The sequence below is a fragment of the Montipora capricornis genome, chromosome 14, assembly GCF_036669925.1.
Source record: "Montipora capricornis isolate CH-2021 chromosome 14, ASM3666992v2, whole genome shotgun sequence".
Classification (NCBI taxonomy): domain Eukaryota; kingdom Metazoa; phylum Cnidaria; class Anthozoa; order Scleractinia; family Acroporidae; genus Montipora; species Montipora capricornis.
Window position 1 is genome coordinate 47004300 of NC_090896.1, and position 12500 is coordinate 47016799.

The 12500-nt window shown below is 38.4% G+C and overlaps 1 protein-coding gene across 8 annotated transcripts in view; it reads left to right on the forward strand.

The window, feature by feature from the left end:
* Window positions 1-9957, forward strand: part of LOC138033551 (gamma-2-syntrophin-like) — a 31157-nt gene extending 21200 nt beyond the window's left edge. For all 8 annotated transcript variants that reach the window (XM_068881328.1, XM_068881322.1, XM_068881326.1 and 5 more), the window contains 9 exons: window positions 2893-3022; window positions 4392-4430; window positions 5135-5251; window positions 6108-6179; window positions 7218-7296; window positions 7735-7808; window positions 8247-8339; window positions 8461-8571; window positions 8951-9957. In XM_068881328.1, coding sequence (XP_068737429.1) covers window positions 2893-3022; window positions 4392-4430; window positions 5135-5251; window positions 6108-6179; window positions 7218-7296; window positions 7735-7808; window positions 8247-8339; window positions 8461-8571; window positions 8951-9058 — 823 coding nt within the window. In that variant the 3' untranslated portion in view covers window positions 9059-9957. The remainder of the gene's footprint in view (window positions 1-2892; window positions 3023-4391; window positions 4431-5134; window positions 5252-6107; window positions 6180-7217; window positions 7297-7734; window positions 7809-8246; window positions 8340-8460; window positions 8572-8950) is intronic.
* Window positions 9958-12500: the final 2543 nt, after the last annotated feature.

Genomic DNA, 12500 nt, shown 5'->3' on the forward strand with positions numbered 1-12500 from the left:
ATATGGTAATTCTGCCATAGGCAAGCATCTTATTAATATCCATGGTGGTATTGACACCTCTAGTTTTAGCAGTCATTTCTCTATTCTTAAGAAATGCCAAACTAAGTTTGATTGTCTTCTGTATGAAATGTTTTTCATTAAGGAACTTAAGCCTTCACTCAACACTCAAGAGGACTCCATTCGAGCTAAGCTTTTTACTTGATTGCATCTCTAGGGTAAACAGCATAACTTCAGGCTTTAATTTTATTATAATTATATTCGAGTTCATTTTTGTTTTCATTGCTTGATAATGACTGAAGTCAAAATATCGCATTTTCAACCTTTTTTTAACCATTTTTTAAACCATGTTTAATGTTTTAGCGTAATGTTTTATACTGAAGCTATATACAAAATCTCTTCTTATTAAGATAATTGATGATGATGATGATAATAATAATAATAATAATAATAATAATAATAATAATAATATCAGGAACCTGTTGACCATGTTGGCTCAAGCTGCCCAGAACTTGCAAAAACAGAATACATACACCGGCACAACAATGTGGCAACCTATGTACACTGGAAGATCTGTAAAGAATACAACGTGCACGCAGTACACAAGTGTAACAAACACAAACTAAAAACGGTTGAAGAAAAGAATGCGATCACCATTCTTTATGACATTCCTATTCATACGGACAGAGAGATTACTTTTCTGCAAACCACCCTGACATTGTCAGAATAATCGGGATAAGAAATGTACCTTTGTTGATGTGGCTATACCTTCTGATAAAAATACCTCAAACAAGGTTTCCGAAAAGCTTTCCAAGTATCGGTATAAGGATCTAGAAATTGAAATTACCAGAATGTGGCGGATGAAAACAGAAATAATCCCAGTGGTTGTAGGTGCGTTAGGGGTGGTTAAGAAAGGCTCAGAAAAGCTTATGAGGGGAATTCCAGGAAACATTAACAACCTCTGGGAAATTCAGAAGACAGCATTGATGGGAACAGCACACATTCTACGGAAGGTCCTAGCCATCAAGTGCAAAACTCCCAAGTGCCCCAGGTATAAGGTTTGGACTTGGCCCCTGGAGAAGAAACACAGTCTCATGAACTGAACGCTTATGATAATTATACAAGTAATAACTTGGTTGGGAAACTGGGCATGGGTAATTGTGAAGAAGAGCTACCCAAAAATCCTGTCGGCCGACTGTCGGTCAAGTGTCGGCCGACAGTTGACCGACAGCTTACCGACAGTCTACCGACAGCTAACCAACAGGTTACCGATCAGTTAAGAAAAAAGAAAAATTGTGGTAAAAACGAGCAGTTAACGTGACATTCCGTAATGGTGATGTATGACTCGACAGACAGACACCTACTTACCGATCAACTGTTATCAGTTGTTATCAGATGCGTATAGGATATATCACTTGCGTAATTTACAACACACCAGACAATCTAAGAATCGCATTGGAAGATAATTTAATCGAAAACTCTGCTAAAAACTCTGAAAACCAGAAGCTACGTATCAATACATAGTTAGTAGAGGAGACAAACACTGGTAACTACTTGGTGTAGGCACTCAAACACTTTCCTTCAAATTGCCCTACAATGCAACGCGGCCTCTTATGGTATGTCATGTATGGTATGTCATGTATGTATGAATGATGTTTACAATGTGGGCAAGTATCGCTAGCCAACGCTAAAACAGTGGACAAAAGCCATATTAGTAGTATAAGTGCTGCTCAAGGTATCGTTATCGTTAACAGTCGGCCAACAGTCGGCCAACAGTTGGGCAACAGTTGGCTGACTGTCGGCCGACAGTTGACCGACAGTTGGCCGACAGGTTTTTTGGGGAGCTCTTCTTCACAATTACCCTGGGCATGACACTCCAAATAGCATTCCTACAAAAGACTGCACTATTAGGAACAGCAAGGATTCTGAGAAAGGTGCTTGATACATTATCTAAGGAGAAGAGATCATGTGGAACCCTTGGTCATGGGTTATGAGCCCTTTTCTCAGTTTTTTATAGTGGCAAAGATCAGCCTGTGAAGGTGGAAATAATAATATTAATATTATTATTATATTAATTAGTATGCAATTTTAAATAATGTATGTCATCACACAACAAGGATTTGCAAAGAATGGCAAATTGATGCAGTAAGCTAGTATTAAAATAACATGAACACACCTGAACTTTAATCCAGCTTTGCACAAAAACAGGTCTTGCTCACAGACGACGACGTTTTTCTTATTCATGAGGAATAGCTAAACACTTAGGCTCGAGGTTAACTTAGCCAAAACTAGTTGTCCACCACAGATATGTCCAGAAATACATGCGATTAGAAGCACATTGATTTTTGATGAGCATCGTGTAGTGACACCTTGCTCTTCTCCCAAACTTCAGCATCTCTTGTTTTTAGAGCGGTTTTCAATTGAGTGTCGGAAGTAATTAGCGAATTGCTTTGGTTCATGATTACTTCACTCAGTGATTGGTTCAAAGTTCGCACGCCACTTTTTCAACCAATCAGAAGTGAAACCAAAACTGGCTCGCGTGTGCACATTTTCCCGCGCTTTGTGTCGGCTACATGTAATTACTTCGAGTTTTGATTGGTTTCCTGGATTGTCTCCCTCCTTTTTGATTGGCCAAAGTAATTACTTTGGTTTTGGTTTTACGACACTCAATTGAAATTCGCTCTAGTAATACAGAAATTATATAGAGTGTCCTCTAAACTCTTTTGTTCAAGTAAAGATAGACAGCTGTGTTACCCTAACCACAACACTTGTTGTTAGAAATAAGTGGTAAGCACTTAGAATATTTGGTGTGTATCTAATTTTGTGGGTTTCTGGATATAACTGGTACTCTATTTCTCCCTTTCTTTGTCTATATTACATGTATTTTGATAACAGGAACAATGCATTTGAAGTTAGTTCAATGGATGGTGGAGCATCAGTAGTACTTTACAGTGAGAACAAAGCCGAGCTGTTGTCGTGGTATTCTGCTATAAAAGACAGAGTGATCATGTTACTGGAACAGTCAGTGAGTCAGAATTTTCCATGATGTCTAGTTTCGTTTTCCTTGTCTACTTTGTGAACTTTATTTTACTTCATTTCTCAAGGCAAAGCTCCTACAGTATTTCCTATCTTGTCATTTATCTCTGTTACCAGATACTGATCCTGGAAGGAACTCAACAGTTATTGGAGACTTATGCCTTTGTTTACACCAAACCTTAACCATGTTTTGAAGATGTTTAGTTAGACACAGTATCCATACGTATGTTTCATCCCTGCCAAGGGACTCATCAGAGACCTTTCTGCTAACTCATCAAACATCGCGTTTTAGCTTCTGCTAGCATCAAAATGATGGTGGCAATCTGGCCTTAATATCACATAGGCATTCCCAATTGCATAATCTGCCAATTAACAACTTGAAAAAGTGTAAGAATTTCACAATGGATAATTATGTGGCTAGCCACATAATTATCCATTGTGAAACACAGTATCAAATCATGTATTCTGATTTTTATCAACCACACATTTAGCAAAGGTGAAAGCATGACTGTTTTGAAATTCATCTGAATCTTATGTAAAAGCCAGAGTGCTACATTTTTCTCTGACTAATTTTCATTTGCTTAAACCCAGTGTTTCCTTAAACCGTAAAAAGTAATGTCTCCGCTTACGAGCCAGAAGGCTCATCAGGCCGGCGCTTATCTCCGGTTTCATTAGCATGAAGCGACTAGGAGTATTTATACTCCCCCCTGGATGGGATGCTAGTCCATCGCAGGGTTACCCCCAGCTTTACGCCGGTACCCATTTATACACCTGGGTGGAGAGAGGCACCATGAGAGTAAAGTGTCTTGCCCAAGAACACAACACAATGTCCCCTGCCAGGCCCCGAACCCGGACCACTCGATCCGGAGTTGAGCGCACTAACTATGAGGCCACCACGCCTCCCACTCCTTAAACCGTGCTTTCCCACAAAAAGATAACAATTTTTGCCATTCAGTGTATCAACCATTTTTCCCAACTTTTGGTCATGTCAATAGAATGCGACCACTCTCCCTTAGAAGAATAGATACCACATCCTGAATCTGCCCCTGGTAGAAAAATGCTTACTGTAAGTCGTTGCCCAGTACTGTTGGCATGTTTAGCACCCTCTCATTTTATTCAATTTGTTAATACATACCAGTGTTTTCAAGTTGAGTATATCAATATAACAGTATGTCCTAAAATGTAGAGTCGCAGGTTTTAAATGTTTTTGGGTATTACAGAATATTATAATAGTATTTTCTTGCAAATTTCACTAGTTTGTCCTCCTCTTCATAAAAGCTCATCTTTTTTTTTCTTTTCTTCATGTTGCCACTCTACAAATTAAATGAATTTACATTTTGTGTCCTTCCTTGTTTCAGATCAATCTGTCCAATGCTTCATTTCCACCATCCGAACAGGTCAGTGTGTTTCTAGGATTTTTGTGCTGCTTCTTGCGTTTAATTTGTAGAAGTGTGATTATGAACCAAGTTCGAGGTTTTTGTAAAACACTTACAGGTGGAGGTTGAGCAGGATGCTGTATGTTTGGCCTGTGTTTTTGTACTGTTCAATTCATAAATTTGACTGGAGTGAAATTTAGATAAATTGTATTAAGATATTCTTTTATTGTATCACTTGGCAATAATATTGAATTGAATGGGAGAGCACACCATATGGTCCATAACACCCTTACAAATTTTACATTGGCTAATCATAATGTCTTACTAATAATACAGTACAGTTATATTTGGATTATGCTGTAACAGTTATGACCTTTTCCAAAATGGTGTTAACTGTAATAGATGGGCATGAAAATAAAAGTTTTGGAGGTGTTTTTATCTTGTAGTTTCAGAAATTGAACAGGAAGCTAGCTATTGTTGGTTTTCACTCACGTGATCAACAGCCATGTTTTTCATCAAAAACAAAAGAAAACGTTTGCATAATAATAGACTGAGTTGAATTCCCGGAGGATTTGGTCGGGGCTCCAACATGGCCGCCGTTTCTTTGTTTAGGGGTTCCAACATGGCGGCCGTGACGTCATGTGAAAACCGAAAATACTGTAGAGCATGGCTTAGAGTTGAAAGTACACATGTATACTAATGCACAGAATATTTCTACGTAACAGGTTTTACACATGGGTTGGGTATGGGAAAGAACGAAGTCCACAAATCATTGGAATGTTTGGAAAAGAAAGTTTCTTGCTGTCAAAGGTTCAGAGCTGCAGATATTTGAAATGCCTCCTGTAAGTATGTTTTAGTCAAACCGCTTGAATAAAAATTTAATGCAGTCTTTCAGCCAATCAGTCAGTTGGTCATTCATTATATCTGTCACTGGCTAGTCAACCAATCAGTTATTCAGTCTAGGAGCAGAGATGGCACGGTGGGTAGAGCACTCACTTTGTACCAGTGTGGCACAGGATGGATTTCCGGGTTCAACGCCATATGTGGGTTGAATTTAGTTGGTTCTCTACTCTGCTCTGAGAGCTTTTTTCTCTTGGTACTCCAGTTTTCCCATCTCCTTAAAACCAACATTAATTTTGATTTGATTTGTTCTGATGTCAGTTAATTTGTAGTGATTATTAAGTCAATCAGTTCTTTTGACTTAAATACACAATGTAAAAACAGGCTACAGGTGGTCTATACTCTGGCCTTTGCCTTTGCAGATTTGTGGTTAAAAGTTTCTAACTGATAGCATTTTCAAGTCCTGTGATACATCCCATTTGTTCTTTATTAGCATAAACATTATTCTAATTTTGTTTCTGGTCATGTACACAGTCAAGCTTTCAATAAGTAGAGTCTGACAGCAGACAAGACAGGACTTTTTCCTTTCCATTGGGTCAAAAAGCTCAGTTTCAAATCCCACCTTGGTCCATTAACCTTGTCAAAGGGTTTTCATCCATTACATTAAACATTGTTTACCATTGTATCACTTCAAAAATAAGAGCAATAGCAATTGACATCAAAGAAATCAAGATAGGAAGCAAGTTGGAGGTCATCCAAAAGAAATTTCAATGACATGTGAAAGGTTATGCACAACTTTAGAGGAAAGTAAAGACCAGAAAAAAATGTAAGAAGTGAAGTTTTTGTTGATTAATGCAGGTGGTAACAAGAGACTGGCTCAGAAGTGAGGCCTCATATAATGTTATGGAAGTAGTTTGTCACATATGCCGGGTAGGTGAACAAAAGTGTTGTCATGAAATTGATTTGTTGATATTTGCACTTCATTATGGTCATTGTCATTACCAAATGAAACCATGTTGTCTTGCAGTGATGAGTGCAAATTTCTATTGCGTCGAGAAGCCTGAAAAATTTTCAGGACGTCAACGGGATTTGAACCCACCACCTCACGATACCGGGGCGATGCTCTAACCAACAGAGCTATGAAGCCACGGACGTTGACAACTCAGAAGTGACCAGCTCCCAACGTCAGTGGCTTCATAGCTCAGTTGGTTAGAGCATCGCACCGGTATCGCGAGGTTGTGGGTTCAAATCCCGTTGAAGTCCTGAAAATTGTTCAGGCTTCTCGACGCAATAGAAATTTGCGCTCATCACTGCAAGACAACATGGTTTCATTTGATTTCATACCCGCAGTGCAATATATGATGTATTTCATATATATCTTTCACTCATAATTACTTATTACGGGAAGTTGTGAATTCAGAAGTGACCAGCTCCCAACGTCAGTGGCTTCATAGCTCAAGTTGGTTAGAGAATCGCACCGGTATCGCGAGGTCGCAGGTTCAAATCCCGTTGAAGTCCGGAAAATTTTTCAGGCTTCTGGATGCAATAGAAATTTGCGCTCATCACTGCTAGACAACATGGTTTCATTTGATTTCATACCCGCAGTGCAATATATGATGTATTTCATATAATATCTTTCACATTGTCATTATCGTCATCTTGTATTCATTGCAGTACTTTTCGTTTACATAGATTGTGGTGTGTACTGGGCAAAATCTCTTTGTTGGGTTGATAATTTTCCCTCTGAAATTTTCTCTGGAACAAGGGTCAAGATTATGTAAACAATGGCTGGTGGAGGGATATCATTTTCAATGTCACTTTAAAGCAGATTAATCAAAGAAACAAGGCCATTGGAATCCCTCAGGTCAATATTATGGAATGAGGAAAATGAACCCATTAAATTATGCAAAATGCAATGCCCCATTCATTAGACCATACTGATAAATTATTTTGTGATTCTTTTGTTAGGATGATGAGCTTCTGGACAAGAGAGAATTTTGTTTCTGTATCCAGTCCTGTCCTGGAGACAGTCATTACTTTGGAGTTGGTGAGTTTTTTAGTATTAGTTTTTATATCTTTGTTGCTTGTACAGGAAGACATGCTACACAAGGCATGACGCCCATAGAGCTGTGTGATAATTAAATATGATGATGTTGTGCTCTATGAAGGCTACTTTAAATTAGTAGTAGCAAAATGAAAGTCTGAAAATTCACATTTCAACCGGATTTGAACCTACTGTATGACCTGTTTGATTACATGCACAACAAAGATGTTAAACAGGGACTACCCAACATTCCTTGAGTGGAACTTGACCCCAAGAACTTCTGATTGCTAGTTAGGGTACCTATTCACGTGGCCATGCTGCCTCAGGGCCCTTCATAGTGGGAAAATGTTATATCCTGGAAGGAGATCAAATTCTTGTTTCATTAGGCTGTTCTTAAAAGAAAATACATATTCAATTGTTGATATGTTGTGTGATTTACAGACACAGAAGCTGATCTGATGGAGATTGTAAGCCATGTTCAGAAGTCAACTCATCAAGTTGTCATTCAGGTTGAGGTAAGTTGCTAATTATTTTACCAGCCCAAATCATTTAGTATTAGGATTTTTATTCTTTTGTCAATCCCCTAGTTCATTTTGCATCAGTATCTTGTTCAAAATAGGACCACATGGAGTACTCAGTTTACCCCATTTTTTGGAACTTCTTGATTTTTAAGTATGATCGAAAATTATTCTGACTGTTTACTGTGCTAAAATGAATAGACCAAACAGAATGTACTTAGAGAGTTCTGTGTTCGCTTGGGATCTGGTAACTGTATCCAGGGCCCCACCAATTCACTGAAATGTCCAATCCAGACCACTCATGCAAAACCATTCTTTTTTGGAATAATTGTGTTCTTTTGAAAAACCATATTCCCACAAAAGAAATAAACTTAATTTCCATAAATAAATAAATAAATGTGCCTTTTGATGTCCTCGTTTTGTTTTGTTTGCCAGTCACGGACATTTCCAGGAAAATGGCGTGGTCAGAGTGTTAAGCTTGTTCTTGATTTAAAAAGAGGCTTGAGACTTTACAGTGCTACAGACAGGGTGTGTGCCTTTGTGTTGGTTTGGATTAATTAAAGCAGTTTTCTTTTGAATTTTGTAGAAGAAAGACCAAAATGTTGTATCATCCAATTACTAAAAGCATCTATATTATTGTCCCATTTAGGCACTGTTGTGGCAATATAGGTTCTCTTTTCTTCGAGGATCATCTGATGATGGATTTCGAAAAATTGTATTGCTGTTTTCATCATCTCCCGCTGGTCCATTCGACAGACAGGTTTGTGTAATGATCAGGAGAATTTGATGGTGTTTCTATGCGTTTGTGTTATTCTGCAATGTGATTATCAAAAAATATCTCTTTCTGCACAAATGATAAGTAAGGTCATCTTCGATTCCTTGAAGCTAGTCTTCACATACCGGTACTTTGAAAAGGAGGCTGTTCTGAATTCAGTTCTGATAAAATTTATGATTTATGTTGTTGGCAAAACTGGTGAGAAAAATGGGGGGACCGTCTTGTCAGTGTGTTGCAAGCGAAAATTCAATGATTTGGGGAGATTAAATATATTACAGTGAAATTACTGCTCTAAGCAAGGAGAACCTTGTATTTGTTAAACCCAAATGGTGGTCTTCTATTAATTATTTGAATTTTTTTTCAGGAGTTAGAATTCACCAACATGCAGCAGGTGTTGACAGTGATGCATGCCTTCTACGCTGCTAAAGTTGCACAAGTTGATCCTAACTTCTCTTTTGATAGTAGTTTCTAAATAGATATGATAACACTTCCCTGGAAGCAAATAACTGGAGAATCTAAACTTAATGATTTTGCATTTCAGTCTTCGTTAGGACAGTCAATGAAAACTTCTCAGTGAATTGAATGCAAATTTAAAAATTGTATCCCACACAGTTGTGACGTGTTGCCTTCTTTTCTGCCTTATGAAATCAAGATGTGAGCTGTAGGAAATCAGAAGAGGGAAAAAGAATTTTGGTTTAGTTTCCTTTTTGAGAACAGTGAAGAAAAGGCAAGAATCCTAGAGAAGTTATTTTTCTGTAAATGAGGGCTGTGATTATTGTGGCTAAGGACAAGCAGGGACACTGAAAAACACAGACTGCGAACTGTGCAGACCATCTGTAAAATGAAAATTCGGTTAGCCTAAATTAGGCCTAAAGAACATTCAGTTTAGCCTGTTTACGGTTAGCTCTCAATAATAGTGAGGTTAATGCCATATTTTACCCCCGGTCTGCACAGTCTGCGTTTTGGCATGACCGGGACAAGCATGACAGCAGTAAACTGTTATTTACTCTGGGCTATGATACCTCTGTTGGAAGTCCACTCAGTTTAGGAAATGACATCACCCATCTGCTAAAATGCAGATGCCCAATGGGTGGGAAAAATAGCCACCAAAAATTAATTTCAGAATGTGAAGGATAGCTAAAGCAGCTTTTCTCCATAATTAAAATTTTCAGTCTCTAGAATTTTAGAGAATTTCACATGGAGACTATTAAGCTTTCCTTATTTTTTATAAAGTGGTCTTATCTTAATCATATTAATGATAACATTGTTATAATTGCTTAATCTGTAAATTGATGAGAAGCTTCATTTTGAAAGAGGCAAATGTATATAAATCTATGATACTAAATATTATTAAATATGTTCAAAACTCCACAGCAAAGTTGAGGTCTTTGTTTTGTTTAAGTTAATACAATAATACGACACATACTTAATTGACCGCTCCCCATAGGAGCTTTTCAGGGCCAATGAAACACAACGAAACGACGGAACAGAACAACAGCAACTGTTAAGAATCCCAACCGGCCGGAGGCAAACCAGTTGGCTATTTACAAGTGCAGCTGGGAAGTTGAACCAGGGACAACCAGGATCAAATTCAGCAAGTGGTCAGAGCGGGTCTTGAACCCAGGATCTCCGGATCTTAAGGCAAGCGCCCTAACCACTGGGCCACACTGCCTCCAGAACAGAACAGAACTGAACAGAATTCAGCTGTAACTGGTGTTGGTTGCAGTGACTGGTAAAATAATTTCCCAACAGAGTGACTATTTTTCCAACCCTATTTCATTAAAAGCAGGTAACTTGCAGCTACTGAAACCTTCCTCCAATGTTAATAAATTGAACTCCCATTTTATCGTTTTTGCTGCCACCAATCATATTCCTGGTGACAGCAGGCAGACTGTTGGAAAAATAACCAAAATCAAAATCAGCCAATCGCATGGTAGGATGTGTAACCCTTTGACTTTAGAAAATGGAAGTGTTAATTGATGTCAATGAGTTTGCATGGGAGGAATGCTAAAAAAGATGGGTTAATTCCACTCGTACACATTTGTCTCAGGTTTGCATGAATGTGGCCATTCCTTTTCGTATGGGTTCCCACTTATCTGGGGGTGACATTTTCAAGCTCTGAGAAATGGTAAGGTCCATGCAGTGGGTGCAACATTGTGGTGCAACAACTCCCAACATTGTTGGGTGTTACCTGTTGCGCCCATTTGCATGTTGTTGCAGGAAGTTTGAAACTGGTCAAACTTTTGAGCCAACAACTCCCAACATTTCTTTTGTTCCCGACTCGTCACTTAAGTGTAGCACAACAATGTTGCACCCGTTTGAACAACTCGTCCAACATTGTTGGGGCCACACATGCGTCATAGCACATGATGTGCACGTGTGGGATTTTTGTTTGAATTTGCATTGCGTGTCTTCACATTGTTGCAAGTTGTTGCATCTGTTTGCACTGCACTACCAACAACATCCAACATCTGCTGGAGTTGTTGTGTCCGTTTGCACATAGCTAATAGTAATGTATTTTATATACTACACATTATAATGTTACATCAGTGTCATGGCAGTTTACAACGAGTCTCTTAGAGAGACCAACACCAGGGATCCCACTCTACTCTTTAAGCACAGTGTGTTGGTTCTTTAACGCACCAGTGTTGATTAGCAGGAAGGTTGTGAGACGGGCTACGGAGGAGACATTTTGCAGCTGAAATAGACAAGTTCACTCTATTGAGTCCATCATGGGTAATCAGTGCAAGATGGAGAGAAATTCGAAGATTTGTATGGAAGTTCAAAATGATGAAAAGTATTCATGATATGCAGTTTTGGGTTTGTTAATCTTCCAGACAGAAGATATGCGCTCAAAGGTGTGGCAGAATAAAGTTGGAGAAAATGGCTATTGTAGAAATTATTTTATTAAACAACGTTTTTGCTATACATTTCCTGTAATTCCCCAGGCACAAAATTACAGAGAATGTATGGAGACGAAAAAAAGCAATGTTTGGGAATTCGAAAGAATATGTACTACATCCAGTTCATGTTTGCTTTATGAAAAGGCGAAATTATATAAAGTAGAGTCGTGTACAGTATATTTTGCTTTGAATTTCCCACCATGTTGCCCTGATTATCCATGATGCACTTGAGAACGTGAACTCATCCATTGCAAAGGAAGACCCAACCTGCAATCAGGCATACTTTTCTTTAGACAGGGCGTGAAAAAGTATGTCTGATACAATTTCTTAACGAGTCATCTGCCACCCTCCTGTCAACAGTGATGTTAATCATGTGTCATGCTATAAATGTGAGCCAATCATATTTTACCAGAAATTACCTGCAGGATGAGGTACTTTTTTGCACCCGGTCTAAAGAAAAGTACACCTGATCGCAGGTTAAGGAAGACCCTGAGTGGAGATGCGCCTCAAACCATGGAGGGTGTAAACTGCAGGTTAGAGTTGCAGGTCACTGTTTCACCATAGTTGAAACAACCCAAACCTAGCTTAGGCCTAAAAGATATGTAAGCATAAGGTTTGCATTTTTGTAAAAGTTTGAGTTGTTTCGGTTATGGTAAAACAATGACCCACACCCTCCGCTCAAACCACGAGTTTGTGTACCCACGCAGCTCTTAATTCCATGAGAATTAAAGTGCAGAATTGTTTGGTTAATCTCTACAGATTTCTAGTGTTTAACATAAATAATGTTCAGTTTGTGTACAATAGACCGAATGCATAAATGGTGGCCAAAAATGTATTATTTTGTCTATGTGCTAATTAGACTCACTAGCCTCGGTTTCAAGCAACATTTCTTTTGTATTTTCTACATGCAAACGAGGCTAGTGAAGCTAATTAGCACATAAACAAAAGAATATATTTTTGGCTGCAATTTATGTATTCGGTCTATACAGTACTGGAAGATGACATTCTCAA